The following is a 24,772-nucleotide window of genomic DNA, read 5'->3' on the forward strand; positions in this document are numbered from 1 at the left end:
AAGAGTAAAAATAAAAGGGAAACAATTTTTTCTTCTTCCCAACTCCACTTTCAGATTTAATTCCAAAATCCAAGAAGTCAAAGCGAGCGTTTATAGAGAATAAAAGAATACATATATTCTTAGAAACTCTTAGCTGATAGGTTGCGACAGGCCTGTTCAGGCGGACTGCACCTTTAATGTGATCAGCCGTCTCAGCGGCAATCCCATCATCTGAGTCTGATCCCCGCCTCGCACAAAGGGTTTTCTTTAAAAAGGAAAACCACATATTGGTCTATTTCTTGCTATGAAGGGGTGTCACTGTATCTGTGGACCCGACCTGGGGGGGGGGGTGCCTTGTTACACTCGGCCCTTTGAGTCAGGGGGGGGGGACAATGCTGTTTGTTAACACTCCCGACTGGGACCTTTGGGTCCTCTGAAAGTTTAATGTGACTCTGCGAGCGACCTGCCGCTCACTGAGGTCAGAGATGAGCGCCGCTCCAAGGTCGCCTTGTGTCGGGGGCATTGGAAACTAAACGCCGGCCTTCGAGGGGGGTGATGGGGGGAGGGGGGGGCGGCGGCGGCGGCGGCATCAGGTCCTGGCCTTGTTTTGTCTCCTGTGGCACGGATAATGAGGCGTCCGTCTCCACCTGCCGCACGGAGAGAGAGAGAGAGAGAGAGAGAGAGACGAGGCCCACCGGTGACCGCCTATCTGATTTGTTCGCAGCCGGTCCGGGGACGCGATCTGAAGCAGAGGAGCCTTTCGCGCTAAATGTTTTATACCTCGGCTTCCTTATTTTCCCTTTGTGGCCCAACCCACACACACAGCTCATTGTCGCACACGGCGTCGATCGGCGTCGATCAAACACGAGTCACTCTTAATTACTCAGGTTTGCTCCGGCTGACGTCTCTTATATATCGAGGATGATTATATGATTACAACACACGGCTGATTCTTGCTCAGAAATAATACAGACCTGAGGTTCATGTGACATGGCGTCCCCCCCCCCCCCCCCCCCGTCCCCGTCCCCGTCGCCCCGTCCTGTCCCGTGGGTCCTCGTGGAGCTCGTGGAGTTGGCCACAGGAATGAAAGGTGATCTCGGGGGGGTTTTGTCTCGGTGTAATCAGACAGCGACATCATCAATCGTGACGGGGGGGGAATTACAGCGGGGCAACAATGGGAGATAAGATAATGAGTGGGGCCGCGGCGACCCGGCGAGGGGAGAGCTCGAGTTCCCGTCCTGATTACATGCAGCAGAGGCCTTGACTTGGCTGCAAGGGGACGCTGGTGCCACAAATCCAAGATGAACTAAATTTAAAAGAATAATTGTTTCTGTCCAGCCAAAGCAAAGTGAAGGGAGCAAAGAACTGCACACAGGTTCTACTGTCGTTTATGATCATCAGGCTTTGAAGTTTCGTTAAAAAGTCATGCTCCAGTAGTGAAGTAGCAATATGTATGTATCAATATCTAAAGGTTAGATGGAATAAAAACCGTGTGATTGTTACAGTAGCTTCTCCTGGAGCAGTGGGAACCAAACATGTTCATATTGAACGAGAAAGTCATTAATATCAAAAGGGTTCATCCTCTGGGGAGCTTCAATTCGCTCAGAAAACGTAATGGTCATTTTACTTTTTCCATATTTTCCGTGCCAAGGTGGTACAGGAGCAAACAGGCCACAAGTTCACCAAAACCATGAGGAGTAATCCTCTGGAGAGCACGAATATTGACATCAGATTTTATGGAAATCTACCCGTTGGTTTTATTCATCCAAGTCTCAAGAAAGAACAAGAAATGACGAGTCAACTCATAGTTAAAGCAGCACATTTCTATGTCTTTTTCCGAATCGGACAATATTGAACTTGTGGACCAGCTAATATAAAAAGGTGCTGTTTCACAACTCAAACTAAATATTTAGCTTTTTTTCCAAGGTTAGGCAAATACAATCAGCCCAGAAGAAGAGAAGTTCCCTTCCTGAAGTAAAACTGTCGTGAAGCCAAAAGAAATGAACAGAAATAGAAGAAGTTTTTACTACAACGTTCATCCCTTATGTCCCCATATAAGAAATTAATCTCATTCTCAATTTTAGCGATAAATACTTCTTGGTTGTTGTAATAAACAAAATATCTTTTGGACAATTGATTAAAATAAAAAATGCCATTTGAAGTCGTCACCATGCACTGAGGGTAATGAATATGTTCTGATGATTTACAGACCAGACAATTAATAACCATCTAGTTAAAACTACATGTTGACGATGAAAGTAATCATTCGTTGCAGCCCGAGTGGTGTGTACTCCTTCGGCATCAGAATCAGAATTGTGCATTACAATAACACTTACTGTGTTATCAGTGCACATCACTGGTTACTACATAATGTCGTATCACCAGGCGTCAAAAGAGACAGGCCGCCCCCTCCCTCTGTGTCTGTATCTGTATCTGTACAGTATCTGAACAGTATCTGTATCTGTACAGTATCAGTATCTGTACAGTATCTGTATCTGTACAGTATCTCAACAGTATCTGTATCTGTGCAGTATCTGAACAGTATCTGTACGTATCTGTATCTGTACAGTATCTGTATCTGTACTGTATCTGTACAGTATCAGTATCTGTACAGTATCAGTATCTGTATCTGTACAGTATCTGTACAGTATCAGTACCTGTATCTGTACAGTATCTGTACAGTATCAGTATCTGTACAGTATCTGTATCTGTACTGTATCTGTACGTATCTGTATCTGTACAGTATCAGTACCTGTATCTGTACAGTATCAGTACCTGTATCAGTACCTGTATCTGTACAGTATCTGTATCTGTACAGTATCAGTACCTGTATCAGTACCTGTATCTGTACAGTATCTGAACAGTATCTGTACAGTATCTGTATCTGTACAGTATCAGTACCTGTATCAGTACCTGTATCAGTACCTGTATCTGTACAGTATCTGTACAGTATCAGTACCTGTATCTGTACAGTATCTGTACAGTATCTGTATCTGTACAGTATCAGTATCTGTACAGTATCAGTACCTGTATCTGTACAGTATCTGAACAGTATCTGTACAGTATCTGTATCTGTATCTGTATCTGTATCTGTATCTGCGGTGAAGCGTCCTCGCTCGTGTGTCAGCGTCTCTCGGCCCTGCGACGCCCCGTCCCGACCGGAGCGCTCCGGTCCACGCTCTCACTCCCTGACATGTGCCGCTGCTCGCTAATCCTCCGCTGAGGCCCGCCCGCCCGCCTGCCCGCCCGCAGCATCACACTCGACAGCAGGACAATGAATGACCACCGCGCTGACCTCGGCCGCGCGACCGGACGGGCTCTCTCCCGTCTCCCCTCTCCTGGAAGGCCACGTTAGTTTTTTCCATAGAGCATTCAGCTGCTGTACGTTAGCAGATTGTCTCACAGCAGAGCAGGGGGCATACAGTATAGGGGAGCTCCTTTCATGATGTGTACACAATGTATATGCTGCGGCGGGGAAATTAATTGTTTTCCCCCTGGGATTAGGACAGTTGGCGATTTGAATGTTTGGAGCTAATATGGTTCAAAAGAGAGGATGTGGATATCGGTTTAATTATGACTGAGCCGATTAGATACTGCAACAATATGATGCATTAGTGAAAGGCGGGAAAAAGTGCGCCAGGAGAGGCATCTGCTTGAATTAGGCACTGTAAGCTCTGCACGTCGCCTCGCATGACTCATATGGAGCAGCATCTGTGTTCGGCGAAGAATAAATCTGACCACAATTGGTCACATTGGCCAGTTTAGGTCAACATGTGCGACGCAAAACCAAGGATTTAATGTGGGGTCAGTCGGGCATTGTTCATACAATCAATTAAATACACGTTGAGGTAGAGCTGGATTAGCGTCTGGAGGATTCAGTTTGACAAGTTGGATGTCAAAACTTTGAGACATTTATCAAACTTTTGACCTAAGTAGGTTTTCAGAACATAAAAACGCATAAAACCTTTCATGAACATGTCACATAGACGACTTTGATTCGAAAACAATATAAACTCTAAAGAGATTGTTAGAAATGATTTAAAACCCTTGAACAGAGTACTTTAAAAAAGTAAATGGAACCAGTTGATCTGTAACGACGACGGGTGAATTCTCTGTCTATAGTATAGTTTAAAGAAAACTTTTTTAAGTCGCTAAAATCATAAAATCCTATGAAAAACAAAAGATGTGCTGGCCTCCACCTCTAAATGATATATTCACTTCATCTTACTGTAGGTCGACGAATCCCTATTTGTGTCTGTAATTCAAAAACAGCTAAAGTTGAACTTGGCAGGTCTGTTTCTGGAGGTCCAAGGAAATGCGGTGGTGCATTTGGTTCGGTTTGGTCCGGTGACACTGTTCAGCGTTGACGAATGTTGCTTTTGGCCACATCCCACTAGCAGGAACTCCCCGGGGGAAGACTCAGAATTCACCGGAGAAGCTATGTCAAGTGTCCTGGGAAACGCTGCGGGAGGAGAGGGACGTCGGAATGAACCCTCCTCGACCTGCTGTCCCTCGGCCAAGCGGCACCATGGATGCTCAGTTTAAGTAGCTGCAGGTAACTTTACACTAAAGACAAGAAAAGAAAAAAACCCCCAAAGAAGTGGGAGGGCTTTAGTGAGTCTGGAGACAATTAGTGGAAAAGCAAATTGTAAAAACATGACGTTATACGCTCTTTGTGAGGAAGTCACCTTTATCTTAGAGTAACTCCTCTCTCCAGTATTTGTGCTGAGCTAATCGCCACCTGGCTCCAGCTTCAAACGTGAAAACTCTCCACAGATTCCTCTCTGTTTTGTAGTCGGAAGAAAATATTATTGCAGACTTAAATGTTCAAAATTAGCTGGGTTGTTAAAAGTATCATTTGTACGGGGGAAATGTATTGATTGACAAAGGCAAAAATCATGATTACACACTGATGCTGCTGCTATAGACGTCAGTGCTGTAGAGGAACATGTGTGAATATTTCTTAAGTCAATCTGTAAATCAATTAAAGACCATATTTCCCCGTGCATTAGCATTAGGCTAAGACTCTGATCCCATGCTGTGACCTTGACCTTTGACGGATTTGGGGGGGCTGGTTCACTCTGAACCAACCTGCCAAGATTAAAACCAAATTGGGTTAAAAGTGCATGAGTTACCGATGTGACAAACACACAGACAGACGCCACTGATTACAATATACCTTCCCACGTTTCTATTTTCCTGCTGTATTCTCACGTGGGCTCACTCAGACATTTAGGGGGCTGGCAGGGAAAGTTCCTAAAAGTGTCCCGAGCAACATTTGCATTCTCACGTACAGCCCCACGGAAAAAATGTCAGGTTCATGTCCGGACTTCGGTGCATGTCTGAAAAGATCACATGTGGTATGTGTCTCCGAAGATAGGGAAAGACCGGTGAACACTCTCACTATACGCCGATGACATGCTCCTTTTTTGTCTACGTTGAAACGTTCAAAATGTACCCACGGTTTAATGAGCTGACGTGCCCCGTGATATTTACTCAGGCCATTGATTTCCTCACACTGATTATAATTTGGATGGCAGATGGTGGGCCGGTGGTAATCCCAGCTGCCCATTGGCCTGACCCTTTGCACTCCACCCACCCTCCCAAACCAACAGGCGACGACAACCCCCCTTCTCCTGAAACCTTAACGAACCCGCTGAGCCGCGCGGCCAAAGAGCTGCTTTAAACTGGTGAGTATTGGCTGTGTCAGCAGTCAGCGATGAGCCAGAGGGTGAGGAGGGGGCAGGTGGGGGCAGGTGGGGGGTGAGTGGGGTATTAGAGCCCCATTAAAGCTAAGTGGACCGCACTGTTAATGAAGACCGTACTGTAAACACTGTTATTGTACACTCCTGACACCCACAAACACAAGAGGTTTAGTTAAAAAAAAAAAAACTTTTGTCAGGAAATAAACTGAAAAAGTAATTTATTATTAAAAGAAATAAAAGGTATTTATTCATAACTCAAAAAAAAATGATTTGGGGACTTTATTATGGAAAAATTAGCTCAGAACAACAACAATTAATGTTTGACCTAGAAAAAAAATCAAGAAAGAATAAAATGTAATAAATAATTTATTAAACAATCAGTTGATCAAATTCAAATATGTCTAAGAAAAATGACATATGGTGCCAAGAACCTAAACGGATGCAATATAATTAGTTGGTAAAATTTGTTAAAAATAATTGAGAAAAAAACTACTGAAGAGTATTAGGGCCAGGCAAAAGAAGAAAAAAATCAGGGGGAAGATTTTTATTTATTTATTTAACATTTCAGATAATGTCGAAATGACGAGAATTAAGTTGAAATATCAAGAAAATAGTCGAAATGTCCGGGTCACAATTTTCAGCTTTATTCTCGACATTTCGACTTCATTCTCAAAATGCAAAATAAAATAAAAAAATCTTCCTCCTCTCCTTTTTTCTTCTTCTTATGCCTGGCCCCTAATCCTCTTAGGTAAAAAAAACACAGCACGAGTCTCGTCTCCTCGCAACATCCAATCAATGATCACAGAAATCAATTGCCATTTTTCCCCACCGCTATTTATTGAAACAAAATATCCATCATTGTCCACGAGATCCTTAAAAACAGGTGAGAACTTTCACATGCTTCTCACACGTCTGATGCTTTGAGATAACTTGTCGTCAACTGGACTCGTAGAAAAGTACACGGCTCCTTTACGGGAGGTCGATTCTTCCATCTGTTGAAAACAAAAGCGGTGATTATTTACAGTTGCTCGCGGAAATTGTAACAATGGTCATTCCAGTTACCTCATTTGCTATAATCTTCTTGCTTCCTGCGCGTTTCCACAGGAGCCCTAATCTCATCTAAAGTCATCTGAACTAATCCCACAGCAGCAGCAGCGGCGGCGGCGGCGGCGGCGGCAGCGGTCGAGGTGCATCAGGTCTTTGACTGATACAGTAGCCATCTGCTGCACGTGTGTCTAATGAGTAGGTTTTACTCAACTAATGCAAAAAATGAAATCTGTAGGTGAGAGGAGGCCGAAGAGCGAGCGGCGGATGTGAAAGGAGTTTGACTTGAAAGACACATCACCGTTTTCTGTTTTAAAACCACGAAAATGATCAATGAATTGATAAAACTACAGAACTGTACGGTATCTGTACAGTTACTTTTACAGTTGAAACAGGCAGCTCCAATAGTTTTGCACTAAACAGAACAAAAAAAATCTAGTTGTGTTTTAGAGCTGCAGTGATTGACAGGAAATTAATTGGCAACAATTTCGATCATTGATTATTGGTTTAAGTCATTAACATTTTTGAGCACGAATTCACTGGTTCCAGCTTCTCACTTGTAAAATATGAGCTAGACTCTTTGTTTTATATACAGTAACCTCAACAAAAATAAAATAAGAGCAAAAAAAGGCAACTTGAATTTGTTAACTCGGACTTCAATGGACTTTTTAAAAACTACTTTCTCTCACTGTTCATTGAAAAATCCCTCGTTTGTTAAAGATAATAATTATCACACTTTTGATCATGAAAACAGTCGTCTCTCGATGATTTAATACTTCCTTGCCCAAAGCAAACTTCATATAAAAACAACCCCATCATAAACTAAAACAGCTAAAGACCAGTTTATACTGTATTCAAAGTCATCAGCCAAAAACATTTGGACAAATTTGCGATGAATCAGTTTGTGTTACGGACTCAACTTGGGGCTTTAGGGTCCTCGGAGGTTCCGGGGCCTCTGGACATTTGCCCACTTTTCCAGGTCCATGTATGACGGAGGTTGGAGGAAGCAGCTCATTTTTTTGTTATTGTTAAATTACAATCTACTTCCCTGACGCTTTTTACTGTAACCACGACGACACAGGTCCCCAAAACCTCAACAAACTACTTATTTTCATCCCACGTTTAACCACAGCGTTGTCACGTCATGAAACTAATTGATTTTTGGTTTTTTTACAGTGATTTGTTGCTGTTTTTGGAAGGAATTGGAAGATGACGTCATCCTGCCAGAAATAAAAGCTTGATATTAATTCAATATCAGAGTTATTTGAATCCACATCACGATCTTTCCTGATCGTACAAATCGTACAAACACAGCATCCATCAGGTTTAGTCCATTCAATGAAAATTTATTTTCCAAAAGAAGCTACAAATTGTAATTATTAATTTAATCAGTAGGATTCGTTACATACAGTAAACCTAGTGGAGGAAGTACTGCAATTAACAAGCAACTAAGTATCCATCACTACTATGTACAGTATCAAACACCATAATGTTCGACTCGGCACAGTGTTGGAAACCTCCTGGACTTGAACACGTGTGAAATACTTGTTGCATCTTAACGTCCACACGTTTCACTTTCAGTTTTTTTGCCCATTTGAAGTGAATCTTTTTGCTCCGGTCACGTTTGGTGTTAACCAGTCCAACACATTTGATACTCGCTGAAGCGGACACGAGGCCTCAGCCCCCCCCCCCCCTCTTTCTCTATTGTACAGTACAGTACGCCTTGAATGTGTTGATCAAAACAAAACACAAAACAATGCAGCAGCAGTTGGCTGCTAAGTGTCGGCGAATCTCCTGAACAAACCGCGGGGCCCTGAGCTGCGTCAAGCGGCTCAGCCGAGGTCCAATCTGACATTTATCTCTCCGGGCTGTTCTGCTGATGGCAGCACCACGTCGCTTTAGGAAGCAGCTGTTTACTGTCAGAGATCTAGGTCAGGATGGAGGGAGAGAGAGAGAGAGAGACTCCTGCCAACAGTTTACACACAGACTGGCCTCCAGAGCATCATCTGTAAGGGGCCCCCGAGTGGGTCAGGGGGCCCCGAGCTGGACAGCGGCCCTGGGAGGGATTATGTACGTATTCACGAATCAAAACTTTACTGTCATTCCAATGTAGCTGATTGGAATTATGAAATGAAAACAAGTAAATGGCAGAGCAGACGCAAAACACCCTTAACAAACGGTTCGCCGACTGTCTTGTGTCGACAGACTAATGTGCTTCTTCAACTCCACATTCCCCGAGATGATGACGAAGGGACGCGGAAGATGAAGATCTGCTGCCGAAGCTTTCCACCCGACGACAGGTAAGAGGCTCAGCCGCAGCCACAGTCAGATCCCAGAGGCGGCTTTATCACACTTGTTATATAACACACACACACACACACACACACACACACACACACACACACACACACACACACACACTGATGTAAGGCTGATGTGAGGCCGCAGCCACACTGCTGCCGTCAGCACTGGCCAGATCAGATTCAACCCCCCCCCTCCTCCTCCTCCTCCTCTTCCTCATCTCCATATCCTCCTCCTTGAGTTTCCTTGATGATCCACCGTGTGTGTGTGTGTGTGTGTGTGTGTGTGTGTCTCATTTATCCTCTTTCACATGTGTGGCTGCTCAGGCAGGTGATGTCAATGATGCTGTTGGCGGCGGCGATGTAATCCGGTGTGTTGTAATGTGTGACGGCAGGAGGTCGTTCCCAAACGTGTTTATGACAAAAGACCCCCCCCCCCCCCCCCAAAAGCACAGGAACACGATGAAGAGGAAACATATGATGTGATTTTAGAGATAAATGGATAGAGAAAATTTAAGTGAAACAATTAACTGAATAAGTTAAGTCAAGTTTATTTATAAAGACAATTTAAAGCTTCAAAACAACCAGATTTGACTTAATTGCTGTAAGATATGAAACAAGAGGCGAGGTACAAGGATAAAATAGAATAAAACGCGTACGAGGAGAGATTGATTGTTTGATACAGGATGATACGTTTACGAGTCCCCTCCTACATCTTCGTCAGCGGTCTCCTGTGTGGTGACGATGAAGGGTCAGGTCGTCGTCCTGAGCTCTGCCCCTTTCATCCGCATCTGCACATAATCAAGAAATATAATAATGAGTTCTTCCCAGGCCCCGTCCTGCCTGAGTTCTGTGTAAATAGTTCTTTTTGCATTATCCTGCTGACAAATGAAACAACTACAACGTCAGTTGAGCTCATACGTCTGCGAAAGCCCAACAGTCCCTAAAGCCCAGTGTGTAATTTTTACTACCCGACAGGGGACACTTTATGGTGGCGCACCGCTGATTCAATTTCCTGTTTCTGGCAGCGTCTGAAAAACATGGAGACTCACACGGAGGTCGGGTCCAACTCATGGAACTGTATTTAACTCATTCACAGTTGATTATACATATATGGACATATAGTAATGCACGACCTATTCAATTTCTGTGAAATAAGTTCTTCTAAATATTACACACCGTAGCTTTAAATACAATCAAGCTACAAACAAATTACACAAACTCGTAGAGATCAGTTCGCTTAATATGCCTGATGACTGTTATTATTTCATTTTAAATCATTATTTATTCCTTGGGAAAATGGTGAAAATGTAAATCTCACAATGTTAGACAAAGTGATAAAAAAATGTACGCATCTGCTTTTTTCCCCTGCATCTCTCTTTTTCCTGATCCGCCCGCAGATCTATTAGATCCATCTTTCCACCAAGTTTTGTGAGAATCTGAATTTTTTTTTCTTTCATAACCCTGCTGACAAACATCAAACGAACAAACAAACCGACCAACAAATGGACAAACATCACCTCTTTGGTGGAGGTAAAAAACACAAAACAGATCAGATTCATTTGATCAGTGTGACAGGTATCAGAAATTCATTTTTATAGATTTCACCGATTTCCTAAAAATCCAGTAAAATGGTTTAAAAGGATTCTGTTTAAAAATCAGACGTGGCGCCGCTGATGGACGTTGATGGAGGTTTGTGTCATCGCACTTGTTCTTCAAACTCTCACGCAAAGTACAGCAGACGCTCGTCATTAATGTCGTTACATAACGCGGCTCCTATAATCATTCTTTGAATCCTAATATTAGGCTGCTCCCAAAGCTATAATCTGTTTGTCTTGGCATAATCTATGGCCTGCTCGTGTAAGCAAGTCTTCAGCGCCTCAAACTTGACGGTGTCACCGTGTGCCGTTCGGCTTATAATCATTATTATTATTATGTAAACTCTTCGTCTCGGAGTCATCGTCTAAACATAGAGATGCAGATCTGATCTGCAGCTCAACACCTTCACTCTCCTGCAGCGGGCGTCACTTTCACACACGACGCGCCTGAACGCAGCCAAACGCGAGGGGGAAGGATTTGAGCCCCGGACCAGGACAAAGATTCTGTACGGGACACATTAGGGTCAGGCATACAATAAAAAAAAATATATATATATATGAGATGAGGAAGATTTGATTTTCATTTTGCGTTTAGAGAATAAAGGGAAGGCAAGTTTATGTGTATAGCATATTTCAACTCGTAGGCAATTCAGAGTGCTTTACATGATGTATGAAAATGAAAAATTGTAATAAGACAATTACATTTAAGTTTAAAATGATAAAAAAATAATATATATATATATACAAACAAAAGAATCACAAAAGTACACAAGTATAATGCACAGCATTTAAGAAGTTTCAGCAGACGTGCAGATCTCTGGGAGCTTGTTCCATGTGTAGGAAAAATAATAATAAGAATATAAAGTTCACATGTCAAGAAAAATGTCTAAATATTGAGAATAAAGTCAAACGCCATTTTGCATATTCAGAATAAATTTGCAACGTTGAGAATAAACTTAACCTTAAAAAACGGATCAAAATACAAACTATAGAGCAGACGACCTCTGCCTGCGCAAAAGAGCCTTGTGGAGATAAATTGGTGGAATTCAGAATCAGTTTTAGTAACGAGGAAATTGCTCAGAAGAGGTCGTCACGTTTGTGCAAACTGAAATTGCTGCGAAAGAACAAATAATAGGACATCGGTGTTTCCACCAACATTCGAAAATTAATTTTCATACAGTTTTGCCTTTTTTTCATGAAATATAATTTTAATTCTATAGAAGAAAAATATCTTTTGATTTAGTTTGACATTCGCCTTTTTGATTTTATTCCATGAATGCAAAATGACCAAATATCTTCCTCCAATCTTTTTTTGTCTTATGCCTGGTCCTAATGATCATCTGTAACATTTCTAATGAAATCAAATCCTCTGGTAGAGCTCATAAAAAACATTTTCACAACTTAAGAAGAGTGGACAGCGAATACTTTCCCCCTTTGTAGGAAGCAATGCTCCATTTGTACTAGAAAAAAATGTATGTTGTAGTAATTTATCACAAACAGCGAGAGATCAGTTGTTTAACCTGCAGCAGGAAAATCATTTAGTGGAGCACAAATATTTTTAAATGTTTAGACCCTTTATGCGCCTTTAATAACCTTTTAGTAAATATGACTGAGCTTAATAATCGAGGGGTTTTCCAAAACCTGACCATTTCTTGCGTGGCACATGTGATTTGAGTGGATAATACTCGTGATTTCAATAAATAATAGAGCAATAATCCTGTCACTCATGAGGTTTCTATTGCTCATAAGATATTAAACCAGCGGCGTAAGTAAATTAAAGCTGCATAATATATGAAGAGGACGTGGGTCGGACGGTTTCGGGTTTTGATCTAAACCGTAAACTGCTCCAAATGAAGTTTTGTTATAGGCATCGGTTGTAGACAGTCTGGTCTGCACTGCTATTTGGATTCATTCTAAGTAATATATACAGATTTACCATCATAAGTATAGAAAAAAATCACAAGTGTATATATTGAAGAGTATTTCCACCCTAGAACCAATGACGGACGGATTCGTACATCGCAAACATACGGAACCAATCGCGTTGGCTGCATTTTTACGTGTCGTTTAAATATCATCTTGCATAACTTCTGGTAGCAAACCGCCTGTTTCGATGTAGCATTAGGCTACGAAGGCTATCGGAGGCGAAGCTAGGTGTAGCTCATCATCGGTATCTTACTAACTGAGGCCAAAGCCACATTAAAGGGACAGTTCAGTGATTTTGAAGTGGGGTTGTATGAGTTACTTATGCGTAGTTAATATGTTTCCTCATGGAGATGGTGATCAGCGATGTCATTTAACGGAGTTTGGAGGAGAAGTGGAAGTAGCGTGAGTCTGAGTCCCACTGTTGCAGAGGGGACCACTGAAAAACGTTTTTAAACATTACCTGAATAAAGTTTGATATCTGTTCAATTGTACACTGAATGACATATTTTTTTCGCTGCTTCATTTTTCTGGTAACGTTTTAAAAATGTGCCAGATTGTATCAGATTTTTTTTTCACAACAAACATGACCCATTTTAAACCATATAACGTATGTGTCCTTTAATTTCTCATCCTTCTGTTATTACGAAACACGATTTTGGTTGTTTTATAGCATAATGCAATCTCTTTACACTTGTGTTCGTAGAACACATATGTAACTTACCACAGCTGTAAGGTGCTGGAAAAGCATAAGAATCGACCTTGAAGATGTGAAAAGTGCTTGAATTTGATTTTTGAAAAGGAGCATAAGCCCTGCAACCAACCAGCCAACCTCTCTACACCGGCATGTGCATGCATGTCTGTGAAAAGTCATGCGATATGCACTTTCTAAGGTGTGTCAGCATGTTTCAGAGCTAAAGTGTTTGTCTGGACGGAGATCGTTTTTGTGCTAAAACGCTGTTTTGTAACTCGAACGTCTCAGCGTGGACGTAGTCTTGCGCAGCGGGCGATTCCGTAACCGTCAAGTACACTCTCAATGATCCTGTTCACACTCTGCCAGAAAGTCAGAGTTTACTGAGCAGCGGACATCTTCATGAGTGACACAAGGGGGTGGAGCTTGGACGTGGACGAATCAACTCGTGTGTGGATTTTTTTTAAGAATCTGCCGACAATCACCGATCAACCAAAAAGAAAAAAGTCCCAAACCACCAACTCCTCAAACAATATAGGAACAACCAGGAAAAACCAAAGCAAGAGAAGAGTTTTCGTATTTGGTATCATGTCGGTTTCCACCTATAGCGTCACGGTGTTCATTAACATACTGTTGTTTCTGTTCGATTCCTTTACCCTGTCGTGTTTTCTTTTAATCAGTCAGTCACTATACAAGTACAACCAAGGCCCTTGGCTGGACTCTGAGGTCAGACACACCTCAACTCTTTGTACTCCTCGTGGTTCTGGAGGTAACGCTGAGCAGATCCAGGATATTCTTGGTTTGTCTAAAGAAGCAGAAGGAGGCACTAGGTCCAAGTGAACAAGGAACATAGTTTTTCTCTCAGCCTTAATCTCGTCCCCCCCCCCCCCTCTTTGAGAGACTGAAAAGGGCCCCCGTGTCCCCATCAGTAATCAGCGTGTAATTGGGTGAGTCGGTGCAGAAAGCCCGAGTGGAGGCGACTAATTAACCGGCGAGTCTTACAAGAGGTCAACAGTGCGTTGGCCAAGGATGAGGAGAGTAGCCACCATATGGCTAAAGTTGCCCACGAGAAGTGTGTCTCCGCTGCTCTTTTAATCTTTTGAGCTAATTGTGTTTCTTCTCCCCCGTCGACACGCGGCCGGTCGCAGACCAAATGTGCTCCCGGCGCTAATCTACTTAACCCGTTTCCACTTTGTGTGGTTTTTTCTCCAAATATGGCCGGGCCCTTGTTATTGTGAGATCTGGAGCTCGCTGGCGTCCATGTTTCATTTTGCTCTCCGGGCAAATTTTCTACTTTAGAGTTTTAAAACAGAGACGAAACGGTTCAAACGAGGAGGACAGACGATTTATTTATTATACAGATTATACAGATTGATTTTATTTTTTTAATTTCAACATGAATTAATTAACTCTGAATTGAAATCTATTTTGATATTTTGATGATAAATCTTGTTACTGTGTAATATGATGCTTTAACCAGGATTTAAAGCTGCTGAAATTTATATTACAATTTTTTTATCATCATTGTTATTTAATGTGAAAACAGTGTGACTATAGTGATCATCATCTTCCACTCGTTGCTCATCCGTCCGAACCACAGCTTTGCTCCTCAGGTTGACGCTCACCGTCGTCGCCATGGCGTCGCCCGGGCCAGCTGAACGAGACAAGAAGCGCTGGAGGCTCTGAGCGTTGTGGAGACGCATCCCGGGATTGTGATTGTGGACTTGTGGGATACGCGGACACTTCCTGTGGCCTGCGTCCCCCTTTCTGGAGTCCACCTTCCCCGAACACGACGGTGATGACAACAAGTGTCGGTTCTACAAGACCTGGTACCAAGTCCAAGACGACAACCATCCATAGCTGTAGCAACTTTAAAAGGTGAAGATACGACAACGTTGTGTTCACAACTTATTTCACTTTCAAAGGAGACAGATAGATAGATACGTGGATACGTAGATATATTTATAGATAGATAGATAGATAGATATGTAGATAGATAGATAGATAGATAGATAGATGGATAGATAGATACGTAGATACATAGATAGATAGATAGATAGATATGTAGATAGATAGATAGATACATAGATAGATAGATGATAGATAGATAGATGATAGATAGATAGATAGATAGATAGATAGATATGTAGATATATTCATAGATAGATAGATAGATAGATATGTAGATACATAGATAGATAGATAGATAGATAGATAGAAAGATAGATACGTAGATAGATAGATAGATATGTAGATACATAGATAGATAGATAGAAAGATAGATACGTAGGTAGATAGATAGATATGTAGATACATAGATAGATAGATAGAAAGATAGATACGTAGGTAGATAGATAGATACGTAGATACATTTATAGATAGATAGATAGATAGATACATAGATAGATAGATAGATAGATAGATAGATAGATAGATAGATATGTAGATACGTAGATAGATAGATAGTTACTAAGTATACTTGTATAGTAAACTTGTATTTTCACAGACACAAGTCACCCTGGCGATATGCAATTTACAAAAAAAGTCCAATATAAAAGTCCTAAAAGATTTGTGACCGCGGGAAACACAGGGTCCAAAAACAGTACCAGCAAAGACACAGATATAATAAACACATTGATATATATTGTTGTCATTTTAAAGTCAGACTTTATTTAATGTGAATGCAGTTTTCTGAATGCTGCTAAATGTCCAAAAGAAAATATGACAAAGGGCACGACCTCTGTGTTCTGGCTCATTGTTAGGGTTTTGTGGTCCGCAGCTGGGGTTTTTTTTTAGAAAACAAGCTCTACGACAAAGTCCACCAACCGCCGTGCACTTCACTCGTCCGGCATCCAAACGTTTACGAGGTCAGTGACGAGGTGGTGGAGACGGTGGAGACGGTGGAACGTCGTGTCAGATGTTGCCTGGTCTCACTTGGCCGCTCTCTTGTCATCGGCGCAGTCATGGACACGTGTCGCGGGACAAACGACAAACAGCAAAAAACTAAAAACAGCAAAGGCGGTTCAGGACGCCGGTGCACAGATGTCGGGAACGCCCCTCTTCAGATTAACATGGATTCACTCGAACCACTCAACTGTGCGAAGGAACAAATGATGGAGAGAGAGAGAGAGAAAAGAAAAACCCCACACAGGCAGAAAGTTGCATCGGAGCGTTGGGACCATTAGTGGATCATCACACGGTCATTAGAAGTCACAAGCGTTGGTTGACACCTGCTTGGAATTATTTCTTTTTTTACAGGTTTTCCATCGTCGACCGCTTTGTCCATCTAAGGGTCGCGGGGGGGCCGGAGCCAATCCCAGCTGACGTTGGGCGAGAGGCGGGGTTCACCCTGGACAGGTCGCCAGCCTATCACAGGGCTAGGGTTAGGTCAGAAAGGCCCTGGTTGGTTTGAACCGGGACTCAAACCCAGAACCTTCTCGCTGTGAGGCGAAGGTGCTGACCACTACGCCACCGTGCAGCCTCTGCAGGTTTTCCTTTATGACTTTCCTACCAGTTCCATTTTCACAATCATGCGCGGGGGAACGAGTGCTTTTTAATGGCTTTTCCTTTGGTCTTCTCTTAATCACGGCAATAATGCGCGGCGCTTTTCAATTTAGCCTCCAAAAGGGTCCGACATCTTAGCGAACGACAAGCCAATGTCGGTTAAGTGTGATTAACCTGGCCGCAGCTTTGGTTCTGGAGTCGGCGGTTAGATGCAACCAAAAGCTGCTCCTTCTTCACACGTATGATGATTCCAGCGTCTTTATTAATAAACGGGAGAAATCGTTAATTAATGTCAGCCAAAACATCAGCCATTCTGTTGTTCCCTCTGTGAGCAGGAGGAAGCAGATGATTTCTAGTTTCCCCCCCCCCCAAAAAAAAGGGCTCCTCAGCAAACACTGGGAGTCATTATGAATGGGAGGCAATCATACAGATCAAATATACAGACCCGGGGGGGAAATGGAGCTGGAAATTTGGAGGCAAAAAAAAAAGGGAGAGAAAGACAGATGAGGAGGAGGAAATACATTGAAGGTGATAGTAAATATAATCATGTGCTCCTCTCGTAATCGCCCATTCTTCACGTGCAGATACGGAGGAGGAGCGTTGACGGACGGAAGGAGACGCGGGGAGATGGAGCAGGATGGGAACAGGGGTCTAAAGTTACGACCCCCCTCGAGCGGAGAGCTTCAGGAGTCACCGCTGCTGCTGCGTCTTTCTTTTCTGCAGACCCAGGTGAAGGGGAAGATGCCGGGGGTCCCGAGCAGCCGCACACCAATGTTCTGGCCAACGTGACTGATTGATCCAGTAGATGAACAGTAAAGATTAAGAGGACGACAAATGAGCGTGCTGCTTACACAGCGCTTGGGGCTAATCCCCCCTCCCCTCCTCCTCCAACCCCCCCCGGTCTCCCTTTTGAGGAGCTGCCACCGAGGAGCGCCCCGCAGACCGACGGCGACCGACCCCGCCAACCTGTTGACGTGCAACAAGTGTCCGCTCCAACAGCTCGTGGGCGGACCCCGGCCCGTCTGCATCATCTCCACACCCGAGCCCACGGCCCAGTAGAGGCTCCGCCTGCCGTCTGACCACTGGGGAAGAGAACCTGCAGCTGCACACAGACACTCAACAAGGGACTTGAACTTTTTTTTCGTGTGTGTGTTTGTGTGTGTGTGTGTGTGTGTGTGTGTCCTTGACGCTGTGTCTTGGCAAGAGGACGGATACTCTATAAAAACAAAGTTCCTCGTCCATCGCAGGAGAAACATGATGGAGGATCACATGTTGAAGATCCCCATGATGACCACCTCGTCCCCCGCCCAGTCGGACGACAGCAGAGGAGGTAAGGGCGGCGACAGGCGAAGCCTCGGGGACGGGAAGCGAGCGTGGCCCTCGGGGGACAGACTCGCGGACACAGATGGAGCTTTTTCCAAATTTTACATTTTAGTTGTTTTTTTTTTTCTGTTTGAGCTACTCAGATTATTATTTCGTTAAATATTTAACTTAAAAAACACATCAGACTACCGTGAAGTAAAACTGAAACATGATAAATATGCACATAAATTGGAGGAAAAAAAACCTTTAAATACAAATATACTTATTTCAAGCAGGAAAAAGGTCAAGATAAATAGTCATGTAAGTGTGAGTTAATTTATTTATAATTAATGGGTTTATTGGGATTAATTTCAGTCTCACTGCATCGTTTGTTTAACTTGTTTAATCTGCCTCCAGCCATTGTGTTTTTTTTGTTGTTTTAAATTTCATAATCGTGGACTAAATGAGGATTTTCGGAGCCGAAACAGCTGCTGCAATATGGACTCGTGTGCTCCGTCGCATGCAGACCGAGCCGACACTTTGCAGATGGCAGGCACACGTACATGAAACAATGCCACACACACTCTAAATGAATGACACCCCCCCCCCCTCCTGTGTGTTTGACTCGCAGCCAAGAGCCCGGCCCCGGGCAAAGCGCTGAGCCCGGCCCTGGTCTGCAAAGTGTGCGGCGACACCAGCAGCGGGAAACACTACGGCATCTACGCCTGCAACGGCTGCAGCGGCTTCTTCAAGCGCAGCGTGAGGAGGAGGCTCATTTACAGGCAAGAGAATCAACTCCTAATTTGCAAATTTCATCATGTAACGTTACCGTCCAATTAAAAAAAACATGGTTGGCATGTCAGGTGCATTATGGGAAACGAAGAAAAAAGGAGAGAAATTCTCTCACCCGTTTACTTTACAAACGTTTTTCTTTACAAAATCCACAACTTTGTAAAAATAATAATTCAAGAAATTGTGGCCATATTGTTTTTCAGAAGAATTGCTCAAATGTATGTTTTTGTCACATTGTAACAAACTAACTGACGAACACATTTAAGGCCACAAATTCATGATCCATATGGAAAAGTTGTCAAAGTATAACTGTCAGGTCTGACATTAATCTGAGTTATTAATGTTTGAAGATTCTGATGCAAAGTTTAATTTGTATTTTCAACTATGACCACATGAATAACAAATACATTCCCTCTATTTTGCGTCTGAATGTCCATCTCTTAAGATGATATGTAATGTTCTACGGTCAAAAATTACAAATTTGATTTTTAACATCACATTTTTAGGTTTGTTTGTTTTTCTTATTTAAATTTTTAATTTTGTGCATTTAAAATTCAAAAGCCAAAAAAACATACAGCAGTCGTTGAAAACATGTTAAAATTAATGTATATATAATGTATGATATAATATAATGTAATAAATGTATATATATTTCAATGTATTTGATGTATGCCTCTAATTTAGATCAACTTTGATTTGTCAGCCAATCATAAGTGAAAATGTACCCAAATATTAACAAGCATAATGAGGACCAAAACATTTTTGAGTTCTAAATTTGATTTCTTTTAATATCTTCATGAAATACTTGTATATGTATGTGTATGAACAAACCTGGGATCAAATTTGTGGTTAAAAGAAAACTTTTTGTTTTCATTTGGATCAGATAATGTGTTGTTGGTTGTGGATGAGAGAAATGTTGGTAAAGGTCAATTTCCGGATGTATAAACTCAAGTTTGATGCATCTTTTTCCACTAATCTTCGTCCCCGGGATCATTATTTCGTGCTAGTTTTGAGTGAACTCCCCCTTTAAAAAGGCCTGTGACTGTGTTCCACAGGTGCCAGGCTGGTACGGGCATGTGTCCGGTGGACAAAGCTCATCGCAACCAGTGCCAGGCGTGTCGGCTTAAGAAGTGCCTGCAGGCGGGCATGAACAAGGACGGTGAGTGTCGTGGGAATATCTATAATTGAACATCTCAGTGTCACAGACTAGAAAATATGGGAGTGAAGAACGAGATTAACATCTTAAAGGACAGATGTATTTTATCGTGACGACTTTGCCTTCCTCCTCTGCAGCGGTGCAGAACGAGCGGCAGCCGCGCAGCACGGCTCAGGTCCGCCTGGACTCCATCGACGTGGACCCCGACAAGGATCACCTGGCCACCACGCGGGAGCCCACCTCCTCCTCCTCCTCCTCCTCCTCCTCCTCCTCATCCTCCTCCTCCGGTGTCATCACGTGGCCCCACATCACCTCCTCCATGTCCATCACCTCCTCCGTGGCCCCCCAGCGCTGCGTCAGTCCCCAGAACAACCACCGCTTCATGGCCAGCCTCATGACGGCTGAAACCTGCGCCAAGCTGGAGCCCGAGGACGGTGAGGGGGGGTTTCGTTATCTGAGACGGAGGCGGCGGCCTGGAAATTACACTCAGACCAGATTAAATACAAAATAAAAAAATGCCATTCATTTAATTTGCCCCAAAATTAGTTTTTCCACATTTGCAGGGCCACAGCATTTAGAGAATGTCGTGTTCCCATGGCAATCGTTTTTTGAAATTGGCTAATTTGGGTTGGTTCAATTTGAATCAGTCCCATCTAAAAAAAGGAAAAATCTTCAGAACAATTCTTTTTTCATTGATTACGACAACATGTGAAAAACACAATGCAAATGTTTCCATGATACACAAAATAATCATGACGTGATGCAGGACGGGGTTGTTCGTCAGAGATGGAGAGTGAGCGGTTTTATTGGCCGCAGGCAGAGGGATTCTGAGGCTTGACATGCTAACAGATGCTAGCAGATGAAATGCGAAAAAAAAATCTCACATGTGCGCATCCAAACATTAAAGCCGCAGTGTGTAATTTTTGTACTTTTCCGGTGGCATCTGGTGGTAAAGTTGCAAACCGCAACCAACTGAGCGACCGACAGGGGACACTTTATGGTGGCGCACCGCCGATTCCATTTCCTGTTTCCAGCAGCGTAGAAACACAACGTAGAAACATGGAGGTCGGGTCCCCCTCATGTTAATTTATTTAACTCATTCGGAGTTGACAAATAAAAACATTGTGATTATACATATATGAACACATAGTTATGGACAATATATTCAATTTCTGTGAAGAAGTTCTTCCCAATATTGCACAGTGTAGCTTTAACAAGGCCCAAACCTGAGACCTGAACCTGGTTCATCCTAAAATATTTAAGATCTGATCTGATTGAATCCTGGTTCAGACAATTATGAGACTGGAATCTGTAGTTTTTATTATTTTTGTTGATGCATTTTTGGGCATTTTACACCTTTTTTTTGTTTTTACATAGTTAATTGTAGAGAAGCGACAGGAAATGAGTATGAAACAGATATCTTCAGCAGGATTTGAACTGGGGACCATGTCGTTCGTGGTCTACGTCCTAACACTGGCAGACGCAGAAAAATAACGATTTTTGTGATTTTCTCAACACTTATTAATACCGCAAAATAAAAATTGAAATTCGACCAACCAGAACACAACTAACCCTGGTATAGACTCGAACCTATAGTAGCAGAACTGAAACCGTCTCCCCCTTCCCCCTGCACTTGTTTCTAACCAACCACATCATCTTCTTTTTGCCATTTCAGTCGACGAAAACATCGACGTGACCAGCAACGAGCCGGAGCGCGGGTCCTCCGACTACCACATGGCGCTGTACCCGTCCAGCACGGAGAACGTGTACGAGACGTCGGCGCGGCTGCTCTTCATGTCGGTGAAGTGGGCCAAGAACCTGCCGGTGTTCTCCAACCTGCCCTTCAGAGACCAGGTGAGACTTCTCACTCTCTACATCGTTTCTCGTTTTGAAGTAAAAACAAACACGACGAGTTTGATTTCGTTTGATCATTTAAAAATGCGGTTATTCGTGGCGGTGATTTGTTGAAAGTCAAATGTCACACTTACAGCCGCAGTTTACCACTGAATTATAATGGGGGATCTCTTTATGCTGATAACTGTTGTCACAATAAAATTATAGAAAAAATTGAGGAATAGTGGTAATTAATTAATAACTTGTGATTCTATTTTTTTTGCAAATAAATGTCATTCTAGTTTGAAAATAACTTTAAAACATCTGTTAAAGTCATAAGAAAAGTTGGAGGGAAATGAAAAAATAAGTTCCAAAAATAAAAGTTTTGATCTTTATTCTAAAAATGTAGATGGAAAATTGGACTTAGTACATTATATTGAGGACATTAAAAAGAATTATGACAAAAAAACAAATCTAAATTGTCACTATTCTGTTTTACTGAGTTAAAAAATATATTTATCTTTCATTTTGTTTTCTTATACAAATATCATATGCTAATTTTATTTTAGTCATCATGTGTTCATAAATTTCATGAAAAATGTTGGCAGGAAAGAACTTCAATATTCACTCACTGAATGAAGCTAAAAACAAGGCGGCCGTTAGATTTTGCTCAGACTCATCCGTGCTCCGGTTTTCACCTTCTTCTTCCTCTTCCTCCGTCTTCTTCTTCCTGCCCGCCACCAGGTGATCCTGCTGGAGGAGGCGTGGAGCGAGCTCTTCCTGCTCTGCGCCATCCAGTGGTCGCTGCCGCTGGACAGCTGCCCGCTGCTCTCGCTGCCGGACCTCTGCCCCGGCATGCAGGGCAAGACGAGCTACACCGGCCTGGACCTGCGCCTCCTGCAGGAGGTCTTCAGCCGCTTCAAGGCGCTCGCCGTCGACCCCACGGAGTTCGCCTGCCTCAAGGCCGTCGTGCTCTTCAAGCCAGGTGAGGAGACGGAAAGGAGCGTCCAGCTGAGGACCTCAGGATTGCAGGTCCAGATCCATAACTCTCCACCACTACCGGGCTGTTGACCGTTAAACTTGATATGAATATGCTGAGGGTTTATCAGAAGAGTTCAGTGACCCCCTGACCTTTTCTCCTGCAGCACAGCCAAGACAGAATCCTCAGTTGTCCACAAGAAATATTCAAATCTAATCTTTATCCTCTGGTGCCAACCAGAGGCTCCAAATCTGAGTTTCCACACAAAATATTTCAAATTCAAGTTTCATCGTTATGTCCCTTTGTTCTTCAAATCACACTTACATATTTTTCTGGCATGAATGAGCTTCCATAGACCATTTGATACTTAGGGACACTTGATTCTCCTTGGTATCTGCTTCTTTTATATCATTTATAGATATTAAACTGTCAGTAATGTATTGTTGAGTGTCAGATTACGGTAACAGTGTTTGTGTTTCTCTTCTCCACAGAGACTCGGGGTTTGAAGGATCCGGAGCAAGTGGAGAACCTGCAGGATCAGTCTCAGGTGATGCTGGGACAACACGTCCGCTCGCACTACCCCAGTCAACCAGCCAGGTAACTTCCTGCCGCATGACATCACTGTGCTACATGGATAATAATAAAAATAAATTATTTTACACTATCAGATCTCAGTGATTGGTGGTTTTCTGTGTCATCAAAGAGTGAGTTTGTGATTAGAATGAACTTGCAAGGTTGAATAATCTTTGACATATTCACCTACACTCACATTAGTCCTTAAAGAGATCATGTTTCAAATCAAACTTACTCGAGGCCACCAGATGGAGCCCAAAGCATGCAAATATGTTTCATCAGCACATGTTTCAAAAGGATATTATGTATTTTGTCTTCAACTATAACGTTTCATGTAACTTCGGAGTTCATATTTTCTGGATTTGTGGGAGCTGAAACAAAATAATGCGGCGTAATTTTAATTAATTTTCTTTCTTACATTGACTTTCCTTCCATGTTAGCGGATTGAACTTAAACTCTGTCTGTTTTCACAAATCAGCGCAGCTTCAGGCAGGGATTTAACATCGGAGTTGTAAAACCTATTTAATTTCAAGTTAAAAATAATAAAAGTATCAAGGTTCGATGCATTAAAATAATAACAATGAACAAAAAAAGACCTGTGCATTAATAAGATATAGAAATAGGACTTTTTTCCCTTCTGTCACATCCTTGTTATATAAACACAGCAACACATAGTTGATTCATTCTGCACAATGTCCAGTTGCAATATGCAGCCGTTTTATTTCCTGTTTCACCTTTGTGTGCGTTCAGGTTGGGAAAGCTGCTTCTCCTCCTTCCCTCCCTGCGCTTCGTGAACTCGGAGCGGATCGAGCTGCTGTTCTTCCACCGGACCATCGGAAACACTCCCATGGAGAAGCTGCTGTGCGACATGTTCAAGAACTAAAAGCACAAACAAAAACTGCGTCGTTACCAGAAACACATGCAGTCGTCAAACGGATCACAGGAACGAAGCTCGACTGATTCTATGTATTTCTGTAAAACATATCAGAGATTCTGTGTGCTGTTATTATTATTTTTTTGATTATTTTCTTTTTTTCAAAAGGCCACTTTATTATTTGTTGTTTCCACATCAGGTCGTTTCTGAAAGTTTAAATGCAATCCACGTATCATCCGTCATGCTTGCTGTCTATCTGTGTTATATTTAGACTTTGATTTGTGTCTGAAGTGACTTACTCTTAGTGTCTCTCTGTTTCTGTGTTGTTGTTGTTTCAGACCTTTATTTGCTCGGTGATAGATGGACTGTAAATCCCTGCTGTCATTCATGTGACTTGTCATATTCATGTTGTCATGCCTTGATAAAGTAAAACATTTGCTTAAAGCCCCAGTGTGTAATATTGGTCATTTTCTGGCGGCCTCTGGTGGTAAAGTTGCAAACCGCAAACCAACTGAGCGA

General features: G+C 42.6%; 1 protein-coding gene across 1 annotated transcript; it reads left to right on the forward strand.

Moving 5' to 3' along the window:
* The first annotated feature begins 3,843 nt into the window (after positions 1 to 3,843).
* Positions 3,844 to 24,772, forward strand: LOC118302848 (photoreceptor-specific nuclear receptor-like). Its single transcript, XM_047331746.1, has 13 exons — positions 3,844 to 4,534; positions 5,520 to 5,669; positions 6,789 to 8,798; positions 8,934 to 9,028; positions 14,841 to 15,118; positions 17,329 to 18,074; positions 18,678 to 18,828; positions 19,894 to 19,997; positions 20,132 to 20,428; positions 21,670 to 21,848; positions 22,572 to 22,812; positions 23,298 to 23,403; positions 24,130 to 24,772. The coding sequence occupies exons 6-13, from the start codon at positions 17,999 to 18,001 to the stop codon at positions 24,260 to 24,262; spliced, it is 1,287 nt and encodes a 428-aa protein (XP_047187702.1). The 5' UTR covers positions 3,844 to 4,534; positions 5,520 to 5,669; positions 6,789 to 8,798; positions 8,934 to 9,028; positions 14,841 to 15,118; positions 17,329 to 17,998; the 3' UTR covers positions 24,263 to 24,772.

The sequence above is a fragment of the Scophthalmus maximus genome, chromosome 4 (genome assembly GCF_022379125.1).
Source record: "Scophthalmus maximus strain ysfricsl-2021 chromosome 4, ASM2237912v1, whole genome shotgun sequence".
Classification (NCBI taxonomy): domain Eukaryota; kingdom Metazoa; phylum Chordata; class Actinopteri; order Pleuronectiformes; family Scophthalmidae; genus Scophthalmus; species Scophthalmus maximus.

Bases quoted from the DNA above. Each gene is read 5' to 3' on its own strand.
- LOC118302848 (XM_047331746.1), top strand. From the start codon at position 17,999: ATGATGGAGGATCACATGTTGAAGATCCCCATGATGACCACCTCGTCC. The intron at 20,429-21,669 runs GTGAGGGGGGGT...TTGCCATTTCAG, and splicing joins CAAGCTGGAGCCCGAGGACG to TCGACGAAAACATCGACGTG. The intron at 23,404-24,129 runs GTAACTTCCTGC...GTGTGCGTTCAG, and splicing joins TACCCCAGTCAACCAGCCAG to GTTGGGAAAGCTGCTTCTCC.